The sequence below is a fragment of the Podarcis pityusensis genome, assembly GCF_964106645.2.
Source record: "Podarcis pityusensis genome assembly, chromosome: 1".
NCBI classification, from domain to species: Eukaryota; Metazoa; Chordata; class Lepidosauria; order Squamata; family Lacertidae; genus Podarcis; species Podarcis pityusensis.
In genome coordinates, this window is record NC_138028.1 from 92,034,149 (window position 1) to 92,055,585 (window position 21,437).

General features: G+C 41.3%; 1 protein-coding gene across 1 annotated transcript; it reads left to right on the forward strand.

Moving 5' to 3' along the window:
- Positions 1-95: 95 nt before the first annotated feature.
- Positions 96-13,341, forward strand: EAF2 (ELL associated factor 2). Its single transcript, XM_081009094.1, has 6 exons — positions 96-361; positions 2,484-2,578; positions 4,212-4,348; positions 5,000-5,148; positions 11,125-11,382; positions 12,600-13,341. The coding sequence occupies exons 1-6, from the start codon at positions 259-261 to the stop codon at positions 12,644-12,646; spliced, it is 789 nt and encodes a 262-aa protein (XP_080865220.1). The 5' UTR covers positions 96-258; the 3' UTR covers positions 12,647-13,341.
- Positions 13,342-21,437: the final 8,096 nt, after the last annotated feature.

Consider the following 21,437-nt stretch of genomic DNA (forward strand, 5'->3'; position numbering starts at 1 on the left):
GCTCCCAGCGCGGCGCCGCTTCCCTCTGAGGAAAGGCGCGGGGGGCGGGGTTGGTGCTACCAAACTCGATCAGCCGCTGAGGAGGAGGCGGGGCGCGGCCTCTGGGAGGAGAGCGCGGTTTGGCCCCGCCCCCTCCCCTCGGCAGGGCGAAGAGGGGTGGTTTAGCCTGGCAGCGGCAGAAGTGGAGCGGCTCCGTTGTGCGTTGGTCGGTGAGAGAGAGAGAGAGAGAGGAGAGAGGCAGGAGCGGGCGGCTCGGGGATGAACGGGGCGGCCCCGCCGATCTTTGACTGCAAGGAGCGCGCCCTACTGCTGGGCGAGAGCTTCGAGAGGCAGCCGCGCTGCGCCTTCCACACCGTGCGCTGTGAGTGAGGAGAGTGGAGTGGAGCCACTGGCTGGGAAGCAGCAGGGGCTGCCAGGCAGGCAGGCAGGGAGGGAGGCAGGCGGGCGCCTCGAGCCCGTCCAGGTTGGCGTCGCGAGGTGGGGAAGAGTTTGGGTGAGGAGAGATGGCTGCCTCGTAAGTGAACGCCCGACAACCTCATAGCTGGTGTATATGTAACAATGATGGGTGGTAACTTGCTAATCGCCGTCGTCATCACTGCTATTATGTTGGAAGCAGGAAGGTTGGCATCTGGAAAGGAACCAAAGTGCTTCATCTAGAGCTAAGTCAGAAATTTTGGAAGCGACGGGCACTTTGGACTTGCTGCGGGGATTTTTTTTTTGGGGGGGGGATTGTTTCCGCAAATACCACGAACAAATTGAGGGAAAGAAGCTGTCACTGTTTGACATTGTAAGAGTTCAAGAAAGGAATAAGGCTTTTTTAAAAAATGCCTTTATTTGCTCAATATGATAAAGCTCCATACTTTTAAACCTATCAGAAATATTAAATTCAGCATCCAGTGACATCCAGTGAACTTTAAGAACCCATTGTGTTCTTAAAAGCGACGAAGAAAACCAAAGGTGACCTGTCAAATCTAATTAGAAGGTCTGCATGGAAATGGGGAGATCTGAGGTATTTTGGTGTGTTTGGGGAGAGGAGGCATAGGGGATGAGTAGAGTGCCTAGATATTGCCCAACAACAGTCTCTACCACAGCAATGATATAAAGATGAGCATAACTATAGGTTATTGTGAGTTTGATTTTTTTAAAATTAAGGCAAGAGACTGTTTAAGGTATTGCAGCTAGGGAATATAAAACAAAGCCATGCACTTCTTTTTGTAGGTGATGTATATATGTATCTCATGCTCATGAACTCTTCTAACTTCACAGAGGAGCAAAAGCAAGGCACTCACTCTCAGAAATCATGGCTTCCATGCTCACTAGATGTAGGCAACATTTAGCTTTCAAATATCTAAATATTTCATGCATTTGTGGCTTTTAATGAATTTAAGTATCACTCTTCCAATGGAGCTCAGGGTAATACATGCAACCTATAATATAAGTATTACAAACACAATGCCAAAAGGAGATCTTAGCAACTCATTAAAACATGGCTGCATTTACACTGCAATCTTTTACATGCTTATTTGGAAGCAAGCCCAATGGTGATGGTGTTTACTCCCTTGGGAATTCAGAATAGTAGTGTATGGGTTTGAATTGGCTTTAAAAAAGACCTGTTAATTTGGAGTTGAAGCTAGTTCCTAGCCATGTGGAAGTTTGAGATCTATTTATTTAAAACTTAAACACTTTGTTACAGTGTCAATAATTAACAGGCTTAGTTAACAGGATCAAGACCAAACTGGCAGTAACAAGTGTATTTTTAGTATACTATTTTGAAATATTTCAAGAAAGCAGTATGTTTTTAAAGCAAGCAAAGAAAGAAAGAAAGAAAGAAAGAAAGAAAGAAAGAAAGAAAAGTTATGTGTCAGATTGTCCTGACCTAACTGGGTGTCAGCAAATTCAATATTTTATTTTACTAATGCCTATGGTAAGTCAGAAACTCTTGGTAGATCCTGTTTCTTTGGACAATAATAGAATGCAGAAGGCTAAAAAATAGAAAATAAAGCTGAAACTTAATCTTTTAGAGCATTACTGTGTTTCAGTAGAAGGATTAAAATCACTATATATGTAACTATTGAGAGTTCTACTTGTTACAAGGATTGGGGGTAATTTCATTTGTGCTTGGGCAATATTTGTCTTTAGGTCTGAAAGTTCATGAACCTTAGTTTTCCATTATTTTCTCTTGAAAATTAGGTGCAAGTAAATTTCAGTGCTCTATTTAAAAATCATTCAGCATATCTTGGTGAATTTGTACAGCTCCTACGTGTGGTGAATCTATGATAGGTATTAAGAAAACCTTTTGGTCTGTGCACATTTTGCAGTCTTTTGGATAATAATGTAACTGAATGTGGCAGACAAACCAGCATTAGAGAAGAGATGAACAGAATGATCCAGCACCCTCACCTTCGCCTTGTGACAGGATCACTGATTAAGGGAGTAGTGAAAAACATGACCTAATATATGTAACTGTAACTTTTTTTACTTAGATGATTTCAAACCAGCATCCATTGATACATCTTGTGAAGGAGATCTTGAAGTTGGTAAAGGCGAACAGGTGACAATAACTCTGCCAAATATTGAGGTGAGATTTTCTGTTCCGTTTGAGGGGAGGAGTCTAGCTAATTCTTAAACTGTGGCACTCTTTTGTAAATACATGAAGGATGTGGCAATAACATATGCTATGGTTGTGCCGGTGTTAAACCAATGTATTCTACTTCACATATTTACTGGGTGGATGGGGAAGTCCACCTGGGTGGGTTATAAATCATCATCATCATTTCACTTCATTAAAATGCAATGGTCATACATTTGGAAGGCACAGCCAATCAGAGTTCAACACTGAGGAAGGCATATCTGTACTGTTCACTTTATTGATTCTTATCTCCTTCAACCCTGCCACACACACTTTGGGTAGCTTTGACACATAGGTAGAGCCATCCACCTGCCAATCATCTGATGGCACAATAACATCCTTGCTTGCAAAATGCTTTGCCTCCCAGACGGCACTAGGGAGTTCTTGATGGAGACCTTTCTAGGGCAACTGATCCCAGTAGGTTTCTCTGTCGATGAACCCTGCTTGCAAAGGAACAATCTGAGGATTACTTTCAGTTCCTTGTTGTTTCTTTTGAACCACATCCATACCTGCCCATTTGTGATTCCCAGTACAGTAACTGGGTACAGCATACTGCCTCTGACAGTAGGATGCCTGTCATGGGACAGGTGGGAGGAACAGCTTCACAGACCAAACTGGGACCCATACAGAGCCTGATTAGTTCTGCGGGCTGGAGTCTCTCTACCCCTGATGTATTGATACATATTTTTGCTGTTATGTTGTAAGCTGCATGGTCATATTTATGTGGAAAAAAAGCCTTCTCACCTCCCTGACCTGTTCTTCATTTTCCATTAATTATTTCTCTTATTCACACTAGTATTTGGCCAAAAACAATTTTGTGGTGTTTATAGTCTTTGTTTCATGAGAGATGTTTGCAATTCTCTGATAGGAGTGACTTTTTTGAGGCTATGTTGTGAAACTTATTATGAGATAGCTTAATGTTCATTTTCTTAAATATGCCAAAAATATCCTCAGTAAATAATTGGCAGGCTAGAAAGCTCAAATGGTTGTGTTAAAGTGATCAAAATGGATTGGGAAAAGGCTGTATGCAACCCTGACAACAATAAGCACAGTGTTCTGTGATAGTTTCCCTTTCCCCATATTCTGGTATAGATTTTAAGAACAAAAGATGAAGGGAGTATAGTTCAATCTTTGTTGGTGGTGATTGATGGTTACTGGTGCCAACAAGCACTTGCTTTTTTATTACCGCTTCATAATTGATAGAATATGTTAATAAAGGAGTTGGTTGAAATTTTATTTGGTTATATGACAGGTTAGGAGAATGAGTCAGCTTTCAACTGGATGGAATTCAGCATATTGAGAGGAACCTTGAAAGAACTAAAAAAGAAAAAAAAGCCACTTGGTCAATGAAAAGTCAATCCATTTTCATATTGAGACCACATTTTGTAATAAATCTTGGAGTCCTGCAAAATCACTGTAGCAAAACTGGCTTCATTCTCTGCCTTCTTATAATAATGAAATACATGCTGTTAGCACAGTGTGTTGTGAAAAGTGCAGGATTTTAAATCATGAAATAGACTCTTTAAAAAAGCAGTTCTAGAAGTGCTTGTAGTAGGAGTAATTTTCTTTTGATTTAAAATAGGGTTCTACTCCACCAGTAACAGTTTTCAAAGGTTCCAAGAAGCCATACCAAAAAGAATGCATCTTGATAATTAACCATGACACTGGAGAATGTAGACTAGAGAAACTTAGTAGCAATATCACTGTGAAGAAAACCAGGTGGGTGGAAAATTGGAAACACTCTTGTTTTCTTACTCATTATGAAAATTCCATAGTAAAAGCAATTTTGTCTAAATTAGGAAAAAGAAAAACTGACTGCTACTTTCTTTTAAGAAAGAGACTGAAGCAATGACCCAGTTCACATGTAACACTAAGCCAAACCATGGCTTTACACAAGCATGCATATGTGTGAGTTCCCAGAATGAAGATCACGGCTGCCGCACTCCTCCCCCTGCCCTGTTGCTATCATACTACCTGGGGTTAAGCCATAGTTTGATTTGACAATAAGTTGAAACTAGGGATTGTGGCTTGTCTCACTCCAGACAAGCCAGAATCTGTAACCAAAGTTCTTGATTTACTACTCCTGGTTTGTCTTGTGACCTAGTTCCGTAAGCCTATTGATTTCAACTCAGAAAGTAACATTGGATATCATCACCCAGTTCAATTTGTTTGCATTTTTGGGGTGGTGTTTGGAGAACATTTCACTGGAACCTGCACAGACTTAGCATTTGTTAAGTACTGCACATAAGAGCTTTCGTATTATCCATCAAAAGTGGTGAAAAATCAGTTCTTCTAAAACTACTTGGAAACAAAAGAAATGGCTTTATAGAATTCACAGATACAACTTTGTTTTTCAACCCTTTCATACAGAGGTGAAGGAAGCAGTAAGGTCCAGTCTCGTATTGGGCAACAGCAACAGCTAATTCGAAATGCAAATAAGATTCCAAATAGTGTTAAATGTTCTCCACCAAAAGAGAAGATGTCTCCACCACCTTCTCCTATGGATGATATTGAAAGAGGTAAGTTGTAATTGAATCTCATATTGTTCAGAGTCTTAAATTATTCTGTAGTTTGAAGGTTTTGAGGTTGGAGTCCATGACCTAATTTTCATTTATGTGGTAAGCTTGTCTAGTCTTTGCAGCTCACATGACTGAATGCTTCCCTCTCACTCCCTGCCCCAGCATGTAGAGGAATGCATAATGGTGGGAAGGTTCTAACCTAGCTGTTCCCTAACATTCCAGTTTTCTATGTGAAGGAATCGTTTTTTCTATGGAGGAGGATTCAACTACAGGAGCCAATCCTTTGTAGTCTGAAGTGGTACAGCCCATACATAGATTTACCACCTCAGCGAGAAATATGCTTGTGCTGCAGTTTTTCTAACCCTATATTGTCTTGAAGTAATGAATACCAGGCTCCAACCAGCCAATGCCATGTCTCTTTCACAACAAAAGTGGCACAGTTAGCTTTTGAATTAGCCCTTTAAATATGGTAGCCTTCAAAAGTTTTTACTCTTCTGCTTTTTACACAGAAGATGGTGGAGGATAGTTAGAACTGTCCATTCCTTTTCCAGCTTCTCTTAGGAATAAAAAGCAGGCCAGTAAAAATATTTGCAGACTAGAAATGCAGAAGGCTGGCAGAAGAGGTTTGAAGTACTGCCTACCTCCTCCACCAGCTGTTTGGTTTATGTCCTGAGCACAGGAAGGGGTTTCACCTCCTCCACATCCAGCATAGAAGTGCAGCAGGCTGGAAGCAAAGAAATGGATTACTCCTTATCTTCACCACTAGCTTGTCAATGGATGCCCAGGTTGAAGTTTTGCCTCCTGTGTGTCCAGCAACCAAATGCAATGGGCTGGTGAAGGATGGATTGCTCTGTTCCTCTTCCATCAGCTTGCTTCATTTCTGCGTTGACTTGGGAAGAAAGGGGGTTACTTACTCTACAACCATCATGGATAGCTCAGCCAGTAGAGCATGAGACTTTTAACCTCGGGGTCATGGGCTCAAGCCCCATGTTGGACAAACATTCTTGCAATGCAGGAGGTTGGACTAGATGACTCTCATGGTCCCTTCCAATTGTATGGTTCTATTAGATCGAGTGTCTGGCCATCTATTGAGAGCATGCAAATAGTTTTAATACTACATGCTTCCAGTTCAATAGTTGTTAACTAAACTATTTGTGTGAAGAGGTATCAGAAGCATTTGCAGTCTTGTATTTTAGCGACTATCAAGGCTTGCTTAAATAAGGCTTCGCTCTCTTTATGGATGAATACATTCAAATAAAAGTGGTTTCACAATCATAAATGGACAGCCCATCCCTTGAAAAAACAAAGACATATGAGTGGAAAGAAGTGTGACAGAAGTCCTTGTGGGATGGGTAACTAGAGCAAATATTAATGTTTTGTGTTATCGCTGATGGGCTGTTCAGACCTAAGATACTGAAAATGTTCAGCCATTGTTTGTTCCACATAGAACTGGCTACAAATCCCCTGCTCTGACTTTATTTATCTCTACCATCCCAGCTACCACTAGAAAAAGTAGTATGGTATGACATAAAAATGCTAATGACAACAGTGTACTGTTCTGTTAGTGTTGGTCTATCATTTGGGTCTTCCTTCCATCTTAGTCCAATGATTGCTGACAGCTTACATATATCATTAGGTCCCCATCCTTGTCTTCTTCCCTTAATTGCTTGAAATGGTCTCATTTCCTTACCCAAGGTGAACCTGCCGATTACATCATTTTGCTATATGTTGTTTAAGGCAAGCTTAGTCATATATTTTATAAGATTTCCTTCATAACCCTGAGGGCAAGATTCTTTTAGAGCATTAACCTAAAAACTTTACAAATTTAAAAAGTATCCTGGTTGCTTAGGTACACCTTTCAGAGCCTTGGGTGACCAGATAACTGGCAATACATGGCTGCCTTAAAATCTAATGTGCACCATGAGGAAAGGATTATGGGTAATACCTTATTCTGCATGCAGTCACTCTAAATAAATGCTTCTGGTGGCTTAAAAGTAACTTAGTAGAATGTCATACTGTGTTCATTTGGCCAGCTGAACTTCCTGCTGAAAAGTTGGGGCAAGCAGCCGGAAAGGAAGATGTTACATGTTGAATTAATGCTGGCAGATGGTTGCTCTGTTTATTGATAACGAGGACTGAATCCTTGAGTACACAGTGCAAAAAATGGAATTTCTCATGCAGGTGTTTCTTTGTAACTATAATGAGAAAATTCTGTCATTTCTTTCCTTGAACAGTTGCTAAAAAGTAGCCAGTTCTGCAGGGGAGGGTGTTCAAGGGCACATGAAATCTGAGAGACTCTTCTAGAAGGGTTGGTTAGTTTGGTTTAAAACTTGTTCTGAGTGACTCACAAAATCCCAAAGCTGTTTTCCCACATTCTAGCAGCCGCATCATTATGCATAAAGCATTGTGTTACCTGATAGTTTCCCGTCGAGAAACTTGCTTTTGTGCTAGGGCCCATGACGGAAGCATGGGAACAGTAGCATTACTGAGCAAGTTGCTTTGTGTGCAAAAATGCACTTACAAATAATAATAATTATGCTGGCTAAACAGTAAGCCCCAAACAGGAGTGCTGTAGCACTTCTGTTTGGAATGACTATAACACAGTACAGGAGGACTACAACACTGGATTTGGGACTGGTTCAGGATCTGTCATGATGTCTTACCATGGGTCCTTTACTTCTTTAAGTTCTAATATCAATATCTCTATAAATTAGCAGTGCTGAATTTTGCTCTGAGAACAATTAATGTCCAAGTGTTGGCAATTTTTTTTTTAACATTAATATCGTATGTTAAAATCTGATATTCTGTAAACCCTCTTTTAGTATTTCTAATTATACCTTATTTAGCTATGTCCATAAAAAAATGTAAGGGCTTTATAAAGCAAATACTGAGAGACATTAGATATCTTACGGGTGCATTTCCACCACTATGTGAGCCTGTGTTGGCTGTATTTTTTTCTGAGGCTATGCTATCTTTCGTATTTGATGCCATGGAATGAGCTAGCTACATGGAAGCCACCAAGCAGACACTGAGCCTAGAATGGTTTTTTTGCCTATTGTTGTAACAGCTTGAAAAAACACTGGTTGTGGTGGTGGGAGAAGTTGACTAAGGATCAGCATGTGGCTGGTGGCAGAAATCAGCTGTCACATAAGCAACTCACCCTTGATAAAAGTGGCACATAAAAGTGGCAGCTGCTGTGGCCTTAATTTGATTAAATTTTTAGGGCTGCTAGACTAATACCTGTTGTCTAATGATGTTGTGATACAGCAGTCTGGGAAGTCTGGCAATTAAATTTATCGCCTTCTTCTCCTCCCTACCCTCTGCCTAGTTTGGGAAGGTTACCTTTATACCTAAGGAGTAGAATATTGATTATCAGAATTGATTATTCTGTTTGTCTTTCCAGGAGGCATACATTGTGCTCCTATTTTATAGTTTAAGTTACTATGTGGAGTGAGGCTGAGAGATGGTGACATCAAGGCATTCAGTGATTGTTGAAGTAAAGAAACTTCGAGGTGTGCAGGCAATTATTTATTGAGCCCAATGTGCTTTGAATGGAGTACTTCCTCAGTTGAACAACCAATTGAAACCAATTTCAATCCTCCTGAGAGGAGACCAGGATTTAAACTTGTAGTTCAAGAATGCCCCTGAGGAAGAATTAAATTCTAAACATGCTGAGATCAAATAAATGTTTCCTGTGCAGCTGGAAATTTTCTTCCCTTCCTTTTTTCTGCAGTTGAGACCTCTCTGCTTCTTCTTTCTTGAGTAAGGATTTCACCCTGGCTTCAACACTGTCTATACCAATGAGACGGAAACATGGAAGGTGCCTAAAGAAGCCAGGGTGGCTATCTAAATAACTTTTAACTGAGTTAAGATTAAAAAAGGATGTGTACAAAAAATGGAAAAGGGGGGAAACCACCAAAGAGGAATTCAAACAAATAGCCAGCACGTGTAGACACAAAGTCAGAAAAGCTAAAGCACAGAATGAACTCATGCTTGCTAGAGAGGTTAAAAGCAACAAAAAAGGCTTTTATGGGTATGTTCGTAGCAAAAGGAAGAACGAAGAAACAGTGGGGTCACTCAGAGGAGAAGATGGTGAAATGCAAACAGGGGACACAGAAAGGGCTGAACTCCTCAATGCCTTCTTTGCCTCAGTCTTCTCCGATAAAGAAAACAATGCCCGACCTGAAGAATTTGGAGCAAATGATTCAGCAGAGGAAACACAGCCCAGAATAACTAAGGAGATAGTACAAGAATACTTGGCTAGTCTAGATGTATTCAAGTCTCCAGGGCCAGATGAACTGCATCCAAGAGTATTAAAAGAACTGGCAGATGTGATCTCAGAAGCACTGGCAGTCATCTTGGAGAATTCCTGGAGAACAGGCGAAGTCCCGACAGACTGGAGGAGGGCAAATGTTGTCCCTATTTTCAAAAAGGGGAAAAGAGAGGACCCAAATAATTACCGCCCAGTCAGTCTGACATCAATACCAGGGAAGATTCTGGAGCAGATCATTAAGCAAACAGTCTGTGAGCACCTAGAAAGGAATGCTGTGATCACCAATAGTCAGCATGGATTTCTGAAAAATAAGTCATGTCAGACTAACCTGATCTCGTTTTTTGACAGAATTACAAGCCTGGTAGATGAAGGGAGCGCAGTGGATGTAGCCTACCTTGATTTCAGCAAGGCATTTGACAAGGTGCCCCATTATATTCTTGTAAAGAAGCTGGTAAAATGCGGTCTTGACTATGCTACCACTCAGTGGATTTGTAACTGGCTGACTAACCGAACCCAAAGGGTGCTCATCAATGGTTCCTCTTCATCCTGGAGAAGAGTGACTAGTGGGGTGCCACAGGGTTCTGTCTTGGGCCTGGTCTTATTCAACATCTTTATCAACGACTTGGATGATGGACTCAAGGGCATCCTGATCAAATTTGCAGATGACACCAAACTGGGAGGGGTGGCTAACACCCCAGAGGACAGGATCACACTTCAAAACGACCTTGACAGATTAGAGAACTGGGCAAAAACAAACAAGATGAATTTTAACAGGGAGAAATGTAAAGTATTGCACTTGGGCAGAAAAAATGAGAGGCACAAAAACAAGATGGGTGACACCTGGCTTGAGAGCAGTACATGTGAAAAGGATCTAGGAGTCTTGGTTGACCACAAACTTGACATGAGCCAACAGTGTGACGCGGCAGCTAAAAAAGCCAATGCAATTCTGGGCTGCATCAATAGGAGTATAGCATCTAGATCAAGGGAAGTAATAGTGCCACTGTATTCTGCTCTGGTCAGACCTCACCTGGAGTACTGTGTCCAGTTCTGGGCACCACAGTTCAAGAAGGACACTGACAAACTGGAACGTGTCCAGAGGAGGGCAACCAAAATGGTCAAAGGCCTGGAAACGATTCCTTATGAGGAACGGCAAAGGGAGCTGGGCATGTTTAGCCTGGAGAAGAGGAGGTTAAGGGGTGATATGATAGCCATGTTCAAATATATAAAAGGATGTCACATAGAGGAGGGAGAAAGGTTGTTTTCTGCTGCTCCAGAGAAGCGGACACGGAGCAATGGATGCAAACTACAAGAAAGAAGATTCCACCTAAACATTAGGAAGAACTTCCTGACAGTAAGAGCTGTTTGACAGTGGAATTTGCTGCCAAGGAGTGTGGTGGAGTCTCCTTCTTTGGAGGTTTTTAAGCAGAGGCTTGACAACCATATGTCAGGAGTGCTCTGATGGTGTTTCCTGCTTGGCAGGGGGTTGGACTCGATGGCCCTTGTGGTCTCTTCCAACTCTATGATTCTATGATTCTATTATACCACACTGACGGATAAATACCGTTCCTTTGCTTACTGTCTTGAGGTCACTCTCAAATACTACTCTGAGTTTATTTATTTTCTTAAAATTTAATATTGTGATCATGTAAGTAATGAAGTTAGTTCTTAAATTATTTTCCCTTCCACTTAAATCTTATTTTCAGAGCTAAAAGCAGAAGCTAAAGTTATAGAGCAGATGAGTAGCTCTGATAGCTCATCTGACTCTAAGAGTTCATCCTCTTCATCAAGCAGTGAAAATAGTTCTAGTGATTCAGAAGATGAAGAGACAAAGCCACCCCTTCCTCTGTCAATGCCACACCTACAGCCTTCGATGATGACTGTCTCACAGCGAGCCTTCCCAGATGTAGATGCTGGATATCACAGAAGTCGAGAGGGCCCTGGCCACTTGATGAACACACTGCGTAAGTACCGGTACATGAAGCAGAGAAGCTTGTGAGATTCATACTTGAGGAATCTAAAAGGAAACCACACACTTTTATAACTTTCTCATGTAACTTAAGCTTTGTCTGTGTAAAGAGGGTTTGACCTACTGAGGTTTAGATCAGAAGCTGGGATAAAAGCTGTTTTGACCACTGATTATGGTAAATTAAAGCTTATGCAGTTTACAATGTCATAGATGATACTGACTGCTGCTGAGTTGTATACAGTGGAATTAAAAACCAGTAATTTGTTCTGGAGACATTCAGACATCTCAAAAGGAGTTGCTTAAGTGTTTAGTGCAGTATGGCCTAACTCTCAATGCAATAAAATGCCCAATCAACAGGGCCAGATCAGATTCACTAATAAAACTGTGTTATGTACAGTAGGGGTATCTAACAACTCTCATCATCCCTAACCATTGGCCATGCTGGCTTGGGCTGGTGGGAGTTGAAGTCCAGCAACTTCTGGAGGGCCACAGATTCCATACCTCTTTCATTTGTGGTTCTGCACCTTTGTTCCTCATGACAAAGTGAGGAACTTCTGCTCCCTCTCTACCCTTCAATGCCTCCTAAATCTGTTATTGGTGTTCCCCCACCCCACCCCCTGGAGCGGATTAGGGGGAGGGGAGTTTCCATGTGGCAAAAGGAAATATTTGTGCTAACAGAACTACTTTACTAGATACAACCACCCTAACTTCTGTGATCTCTATTGCCATTCAGTTAAATTTCCTGCAACTTTTTTTGCTCTAACGCTTCCAATAAAAAAATAAAATACAGCTTTCCAAGCTGGATAATGTTTGTTGAAAGATGAGATTTATGTGGCCCATGTGCATAATGCAGAGGTCATGGAAGATGCATAAAGAATTTAGACCATAGGGCATTAGAGATCTATGGTTGGATCTCCTCTCCATTTAAAAATATATCTCAAAAATAAGCAGCTGGTGGTATAGAAAGTAGGATCCAGATGGGGACTATGGTATTGGGTGTGGATTTCCTGGTGAAAACTGCCTCCCCCAATGTGCTATTTGCTTCATCTTAATAGTTTTCTTCTAAATATGGCTCTTAATTTGCACCTGAATTCACCGTTTGACGGGAGCTTTATGTTTAGACCAAAGAGACTAATGTACTGGGAGATATTCGCTGCTTCATGGAAAATAATGTTATCTGGAGTTGATAGCATGACTTTTTAAAATTTTTAGGGAATGATCTCCAGTTGAGTGAATCTGGAAGTGACAGTGATGACTGAAGGTAGTTGACATCATTTCCCTGGATGAAGATGAAAATGCATTTGTTTTGCACTACGTATGAACTGATAATAGACAGAGGAATGTTACCAACTTTGATAATAAAGTTGTCTTAATTTTTCTGATGTTGTGGTTCAAGTTCATCAGCATTCTTTTTGCCATAACTTTATATGGCTCTTCCAAATGTTTGGGTTTGGTACTTACTCTTTTTAGCTGAATCCAGAGTTTAGCCTTTACTACCTCCTGTACTTAGAAGTTTCAGACAGCTAACTACTATGTGTAAGTTAGACATGGAGGAAGTTCTTGCTTATACATTTTGGATTGAAGTTTCATTTGAGAACCTGTGTCTGCATGTGTATGTATAAGTAAGAGAAAGCAAACAGTTGAAACCCATTATGCTTTTATTTCTTACAGCTAATGTTATGAAATAAATTGCCAAACAGCCACATGGCACTATCTAATGTTTTGAGCAATACAGCAACACATTTTGAAGTTCCTTGTGTTTCCCAGTTTGCAGTCTCTCACACTAGAGATTTTTTCCCCTTTATAATAAACTTGGCTTAACTGATAGCTTCAGCATCTTGCTAGCTGAATGTAGAATGCTGTGCAACACAAATGTGTTTCATTAAAATTCTGTTAAGATCAATGTATTAGTTTTGATAGGAATTCAAGAAATATTAAAATATTTATCATTTCATTTTTGATTACTGTTTTTTATTTGAAACATTTCTATGGATCTTTCCTCTTTATAACCTAACAGAGTATACACTAAGGTTTCTGATTACCTGATTGCAGTAAAACCATGAGCTATTTGAACTTTGACAGCACAATAATGTGCATGCAATAATTTAATCAATCAAGGGTTTGTTATGGGCAAACCATTAAAAATATAAAGTACAAAATTCACTGCCTCAGTAGAACCAGTTATTAAGCTTGAAACTATCTACCATAGCAAGACTGAGGAATATGTCAAAATATCTGAATGTTGTCATCTGTTTGGTAATAATTAGTTTCTTCAAGGACCAGGATTGCCTCATAAGAGGATAAATTATACATTCTCTAATGCCCTGATAAAATCTACTGTAGAAGAATGCATGAGACATTATTTCAATCTCTTGAGTGGGTTGCAAGGACAGCACCTATTGTTCAGGAGAACTTTGGCAAATTTGCCATCTTGGACCTTGAAGAACATAACATTAAAATAAGCCCAGAAAACTATTGTTCTATATTTGAGTATTGTAAGAAATCTAGATGTGGCATACCTCTGGTAGAGGCATACCAAGTCAGACTTGCTAACCATGGTATACAATGGCTTTTTAGCTGTCACATGTAAATCTTGCACACGCTTATATTTTATCTTCTGTTTACCCCAGGAAAAAATGGCTAGGAGAAAATGGCCTTGTGAGCCAAATTGGGACTGCTGGCAGGCCTAATTTTTCCCACAGGCTGGAGGTATCCCATACCTGATCTAAAGTAAAACCATGAGCAAAATGAGAAAATGCCTTCTGTGAACTCTTGATCATGTTAGCAGGAGAGTTTGGAATGCACAGTACATGGAGGGTTGCATTATGATATAAGGAACATTAAAGCAAAAGCTGACACATTTCTCATTATTGAAGATGCTGCCTCTCTCTTTAGTGATTAGTGGGAACACTTTGGTCTTGTCATTCCAAGTTTGCTTCACATCCATCTATGTGGAATCTACTTCATTGGTGGTACAATTTCTTACAAACAGTGAACATTATTTGGGAATGTTCCTTACAACTGACACACTAGGTGTCAATTGCCTAGGAAAATCCCAAGAAATTGGATCCACTCTACCTATCTGCTTGCTTCATCTACACACAGCCCACAGCTTTGTGATCATATCACACAAAAGTGGCTATGGATGAAGAAAGGCACCTAAGTAAATAATGTATTGTTGATGTATAGCATTGCTTCTATTTGGCAATTAGGAGTAACCTTCTAAGCTGCTTTAATGGAATTGGTTATAGTATGTCAGTTAATAGACATTTGTCTTCTTAACTGGTGTCTTTCAAAGGCAAACAGCCATGGGATGCCTTGATGCTGCTTATTGCCAGTATGCTTGTTTTCTCTGATAGCATAGCCATAGCAGATTGAGACAGCCAAAGCAGGTGTGGAATTGGACACTTTTCTGGAAAAAATCCTTTTTTACCTGCTCGAACAACTGCAGATAGACAGGAGGGCATAGCAATCTAAGACTTCTCAGTTGTTTATAGAAGTCCAAGAGAAGTTAGCTTCAACACAGAGCAGAAAGCCCAAGAACGACAGAATGTGGAAACTGTGTCCCTTGCCCTCTTTCCTCTTCCTTTTTTCTCTTCACTTAAAAAATTAGGCACAATACTGCCCCCCACCTGTTGCCTATCCACAGAATGGCCTTCCTATAGAAAATAAAACGTGGCACTTGTCTCTGAACAGCTTGCCTTCTCCTATGCTCTGAGTGTTGTTGCACTGCTGCATTAACATTGGAAGTTCTGCTTCTTATTAAAAATGATTCTTTTTTTACTTTGAAAAATGAATTGTATAAATGTTTAAAAACTGGATTATATAAGATACGTTCAGGACAACATACTACATGTGGGTAGATGGACAGTTTTTGAGGTTATAAGAAGTAGTCTAAGAGCCCCTCCACCCTGATTTGTTTGTGCACAGCTTAGGTAGTGGTGAGACCATCTCCAGTCTTCACTGAGCATTTATTCTGATTTGTTGGCAGTGTGGTTAGACCACAGTGAGCGTTTGGCATGATTAGCTTGCGGGATGTTTACACGTGTTCCTGGTAATCATTCATCCAACACTTTTCCATTAATATCCCCATCACTTTCAGAACTGCAAGAAAGTTGGGTTTTGTTTTGTTTTTAGAAAAGTGGATTTTGTTGTGCCAGGGAAACAGAGAACTTTAGTTTGCTTTAATTGCACAAACCTAAAGTTCTAGTATGTGCTTGAATCCCAAAATACTGACAGTACTGGAAGCACCATAAAATTGAATATCTTCCCTAAGCAAGTCCAGAATGGTGGAATAGAGGAGTACCTTGTCATGTTTACAAGACGGCTGATATGTCCTACTGGTGGTCTGAATGAAATGAGCTATTACCTGTGTCAATTTGAACATGTTACAGAGAGAAGTGGATGATGCAGCATAAACTGGAATAAAGAGCATCCTATATATAGTTGCATACATTAAATGAACATGCTAATACACTTGTTTCTTCTTTAATTCAAAACTGCCTGTCTCTTGTGCTTGTTACAGTCTGCTTCTTACAATAGATATGGCTGGATTCTGTCTTTATACAAAGTGAACTGTATACAAATGTGAGTTTTTGCATGACCGCTAATATTATACAAATGAATTAAGTGGAAGATGTAAAGTTTTTATAAGGAGAGCATAGTTGCTTAGAGTGAAAAACGGCTCAGTCAAGTTTCCAAAAGATACAAGGTAATTGTTATCCGTCAGAAAAACATTAGCTTTTGCTCTGGGTGTGTGTGATAATAACATGTTAGATACTCTGGTTCCCGCTTTAGGCCTGCCCAAAGAAACTTTCTTGACGGTAGTAGATAATCTTGTTTAGTAATGCACCATCTAGCTCTAGTGCTTCTGAATAATACAGTAGCCACAGCATATATTTAAAAAGGAGGAGGGGGAAAACAATAGGCTGGTTATTGAAGGATTGCTTAACTGGCAAGAAGTATTCTAAGTGTTTGTTTGTTTAATCCTCCTCCTCTCTTGCAATTCATGTCAGATTGACAAATAATCTGCTGAGCTTCTGGAGACCTCCCTGGAAACTCCCTGGAAATTGTGTATGTGGCATTACTGTTTTGCATATATGGATGTTCATTATAGTAAATGCTGGCTGCTGGACCATTCTATAATTTATTCTGCCTTAAGGGGGAAAAATTGGACCCACAATAATTACACAAATGATTAGATTAGATCACAGAATTGTAGAGTTGGAACGGATCACGAGGATCACCTCACTGCAATGCAGAAATCTTTTGCCCAATGTGGTGCTTGAACCCATGACTCTGAGATTAAGTGTACTGAGCTATCCCGCCCTCTCTTAATAAATATGTCTCACACTTCCTTGTCTTCCTTATTTTTGCTTGTTGTATGATTTAGGGTTCTGCTGACAGAAGCAAGGTCTGGAAAAATAAGTCTCTGAGGATTTGCATCCACCTACAAGCCTGCCAAAATGGGAAGGTGACTCACGGTTTCTAGGTCCTGTGTTGCCCATCCCTGTTTCTGATCATACATTTGAAGCGACAGGGGCTGGCCACTTAATTACTTAACAAGTGGGTGAAATACACAGATATCTGTAGGAACAAGCATCTCATAAAATGTTTCCAAACTCAGCATCACAATGTTTTGGTTTGTTATAAAAAAGGAGAGTGATCCGCATGGAAACATCAAAGGGGACATCAAAGTTCTTTCCAAATTCAAGGTCACAAGTTTGAAATGAAGAGAATAAGTGAATTAAAGCACAGTGAATGGAAAAAATAATAATCCAGATTCCCACTGCCATCAATGTCCTCCTCCTGTTGCAATATTCTTGGCTGGCAAGTACTGTACTGAGTTCAGCAGTAGCCCCACCCAGCCAGTGTCCAACTGCATCCTTATACCACTGCAATTGCTTACTAATTCTAGTCACCATTCAGGTTTTAAAGTCTTTTTGAGGAGCTCAGAGATGCTTGAAGCCTTGCATATCTATCTGTGCAAGCTGAGCCAATAAAAGGAATGCATTTTCCTACAAAAGCCATGAACAAAGCTTCTATTGATTATGATGGGATGATGAATAACCTAACATAGATAGAACAAGAAGAAGAAGAAGACTGGTCTGGGCACACTAGCAGCCTGATGCATCAGAGCAGGTCTCCCTGTGCCAGCATTGCATGGAAATACCGCATTCCATACAAGTGTCAGTCGATCCACCTCACAAAAAATATGTTGTGGCACTAACAAATTTACTTGTGGCATTGGTAGCTGTGAAGTAGAGCTCACTTTATTAGATGCATGAAAGTGCTATCCCGAGGTTGCCAATATATGCAGATCAATATTTTGGGTTGTGAGGGGAGCTGAGAATAGTGATAGTTGGAAGCGCATGGTCTGTCACTTCAAATGACCATGTAATTGGCCACAACAGTGATAACTGGTGATCTTATTAGCTTCGCTATACTAATGTTACATTTACTGGGAACATGAGAGAGAAATGAAGTCCCCATTGCCAATTTCTACCATTTTGCATGGTCAGTATATTTACCGTATTTTTCGCACCATAGGACGCACCGGCCCATAGGCCGCATCAAGTTTTTTGGGGGGGGAAATAAAGAAAAAAAATTTTATTTCCCCCCCAGGCACTTGTGGGGCCGGCAGCAGGGAGAAGCGCTCTTCTCCCCGCAGTCCGCCTTCAGACCAGGTCCGGGGACAGTGGGAAGACGCGCTGCGCCTCCCAGCTGTCCCTGGAGCTTGCGGGGCAGGCAGTGGGGAGAAGCGCTCTTCTCCCCGCCGCCCGCCTTCAGACCAGGTCCGGGGACAGCGGGAAGACGCGCTGCGCCTCCCCGCTGTCCCCGGAGCTTGCGGGGCAGGCAGCGGGGAGAAGCGCTCTTCTCCCCGCCGCCCGCCTTCAGATCAGGTCCGGGGACAGCGGGGAGACGCGCTGCGCCTCCCCGCTGTCCCCGGAGCTTGCGGGGCAGGCAGCGAGGAGAAGCGCTCTTCTCCCCGCCGCCCGCCTTCAGATCAGGTCCGGGGACAGCGGGGTCTCCCCGCCGTCAGCCTCCAAACCACTTCGGGAGGCAGCGGGATGGCGGCGTTCCGCCTCCCTGCTGTCCCCCGACCTTGTGGGGCTGGCGCTGGGGCTCTCCTGAAGCCTGGAGAGCGAGAGGGGTCAGTGCGCACCGACCCCTCTCGCTCTCCAGGCTTCAGTGAAAGCCTGCATTCGCCCCATAGGACGCACACACATTTCCCCTTCATTTTTGGAGGGAGAAAAGTGCGTCCTATAGAGCGAAAAATACGGTATCCTGTATACATCTGGCTGAAGTGTAGAAAAATCAGATGGCATTGCCATTTAGCTCCACTGTTTTACAATTTCTCTGTGTAATACAGTGGTACCTCGGGTTAAGTACTTAATTCGTTCCGGAGGTCCGTTCTTAACCTGAAACTGTTCTCAACCTGAAGTACCACTTTAGCTAATGGAGCCTCCCGCTGCTGCCGCGCCACCGGAGCACAATTTCTGTTCTCATCCTGAAGCAAAGTTATTAATCCGAGGTACTATTTCTGGGTTAGCGGAGTCTGTAACCTGAAGCGTATGTAACCCGAGGTACCACTGTATAGGGAATCCATGCATGCTCCTGAAGTTATCAAAAGCATATGCAGCAATAAAAACAACATTGGTTCCTGCCACTGTTAGCTTTTTCCAAACACCCGAGCATGACACTTGCAGATGGAGTGACAAAGATTCAGTTTCTCTGTATGAAACCTTTCTCTACACAAAAAGGTAACTTTATTTCAATAGAAATAATTGTTTCTCCTGCAGTCTTCTGCACGCTTAGGAGTGAGTCCCAGTGCACTCAGTGATGTTTATTTCTCACATCATTATCATTTTTTAGTGTAAGAGAGAGATTCCTTTCATTATGCAGATTATAAATTGTATCAGAGAGCTTTTACCTAGAATCATATATTTTGTTTTAGTCTGGAGGGCAGAGGGTAATAAATGCATCTGTCCACCTTTCCTACCTGTATTTGTTTTTCTCCTGTTTCGCATGAGGTTTGCCTCATGTTTTAACTTGCCCCTGCCCCATTATTTCAAATATTTAATTTGGGATTTGGAAAAAGACTTGTTTGACATCTTTCTGTTATTTTCTCCTAACCTCTATTGTCTCCTCAGTTTCCTCTGCTGCAGAGAGGTAATCCCATGAACAAATATTCTTCTTATGAACCTCTGGTTTCACTTTTATATGCCAAGTAGCTTGCTCTACCAGATTTTAAAATCCTCCAAATGCAGTTGCACAACCACACACTTGGCAGCAGGCAGCACAGCTAATATATGGATGCTTTGTGCTACTTACTGCCTCAAGACTGGCCCTGCCTATGTGTTCCCTAGGTCAATCTGGGGAGCAATTTCTTCTCCCATCCCTAGCAGTAAAAGAAAGCTACTTTTGAAAGAATGATAGGCAACCAGCTGATTCTCCACATTTGTGGAAAGACTGATTCTTTTTTGTGTCACAAAACCAGCTAAGGCGACAGGCAGATTATTAGTTTTAAGTGCATAAATATGTTTAATTTGCATTCTCTCAGGAACACTTGCATTTTAAAATAGATCCATTTTCAAAAACATATGTAACATATACTACATTTATATCCTACCTTTCCTCAAAGGAGTGCAAAGCAACACATACGATTCTCCCTCACCCTCAATGTTACCCTCAAAACAGCTCTGTGAGGTAGGTTAGGTTGAAAAGTGACTGGCCCTAGCTCACCCAATGAGCTTCATGGTTTCCCAGTACTAACCTGACAGCCTGACCATTCTATCATACTGGTTATATTTAGTTTCTTTTGCAAGTGTCAGAGCATATGGAAGAAAAACAGGTTCAGATAAAGTAAATAGGCTTATAGGTAATTGAAACCCTAGGGGAAAACACAGATGCTCTGCCCTTAAACAAAGGAAGCTTTTTTGGACACTTATATTATGCTTTCAAACCAAACATATATATATGAACACTAGAATTAGTGGAAATCCTCAGCAGACCAAAGCCTGAAGCAGGATCCTTGCTGAATTCAGCACACAAAGAGGTTTAGAAAATGAATAGTCATTATTATATTGCATTTTCACCACACCCTTCAAGGATATCCTTGTTTCAAAACTGTGTCTTGAAGGCCCAGACTGTTGACTTAAACTTCATTTTGTTATACCACAGACACTCTTAAAAGCTAGAATATTTGGAAGCAAGCTGTTCATGTAAGTGGGTTAACTGCCCACAGGTTTCTAGGGGTGGGGGAGAAATGTGATTCAGTTCACATTTAAAGGTACTAATTTCCCCTTTCCAAAACAGTGCATGAATCGAAACAGCCATCCTTTGAAATTCACAGTTCTCTGAAATTTGCAAGGCAGTACTGCAGCCAAGTGATGTGTACAAAAACACATATACTAGGGGTAAAATGTACATGAAAATGCATATATTTGTGAAATAGCAGGTGCTGTGCCACTGAGCTATGGCCCTTCACGTCTGTCATGCTCTATTCTCTTAAGATGCTTAGGAACCGGTGGAGGCTGGTGCCCATTGGGATTGGCAAGGTGGAAGGTAGGGACCCCAAACAGTAGGTAGAGGCAAGAGCCAACGAGAGGCAAAGGCAACTAATTCTAGTTTTGTGAGTTCAACAAGGAACAATACTGAGACTAAGGAGGAGGAAGCTGCCACAGGCAGTGCCACCCCCTAGGCAGGTTGTAAGAAAGTAGGCAGACAGGTGGGGTTGACTGACGGCAGACTTAGGTTGGAGGTGCAGTGTCCATTTGCCCTAAGAAACCAGCCTCCACTGTTTGGAATGCATTCACACTGTCTCCTGCATGTGTGTGTGTCTGTCTGTGTGTGTGTGTGTGTATACACACACACACACAAAAAGGGGAGAGAGACACTGAGCAGGGACTGCTATTCTTTCATTTTTGTTCTACCCTTACTCTAGTGCTCTTTCTATATAACAAACAGCAAATCTCTACTAAAAGGTGATGCAAATTTTTTTTAGAAATATATTTTGTGGTGAGCTTTGCAGGGATGATATAGTTGGCA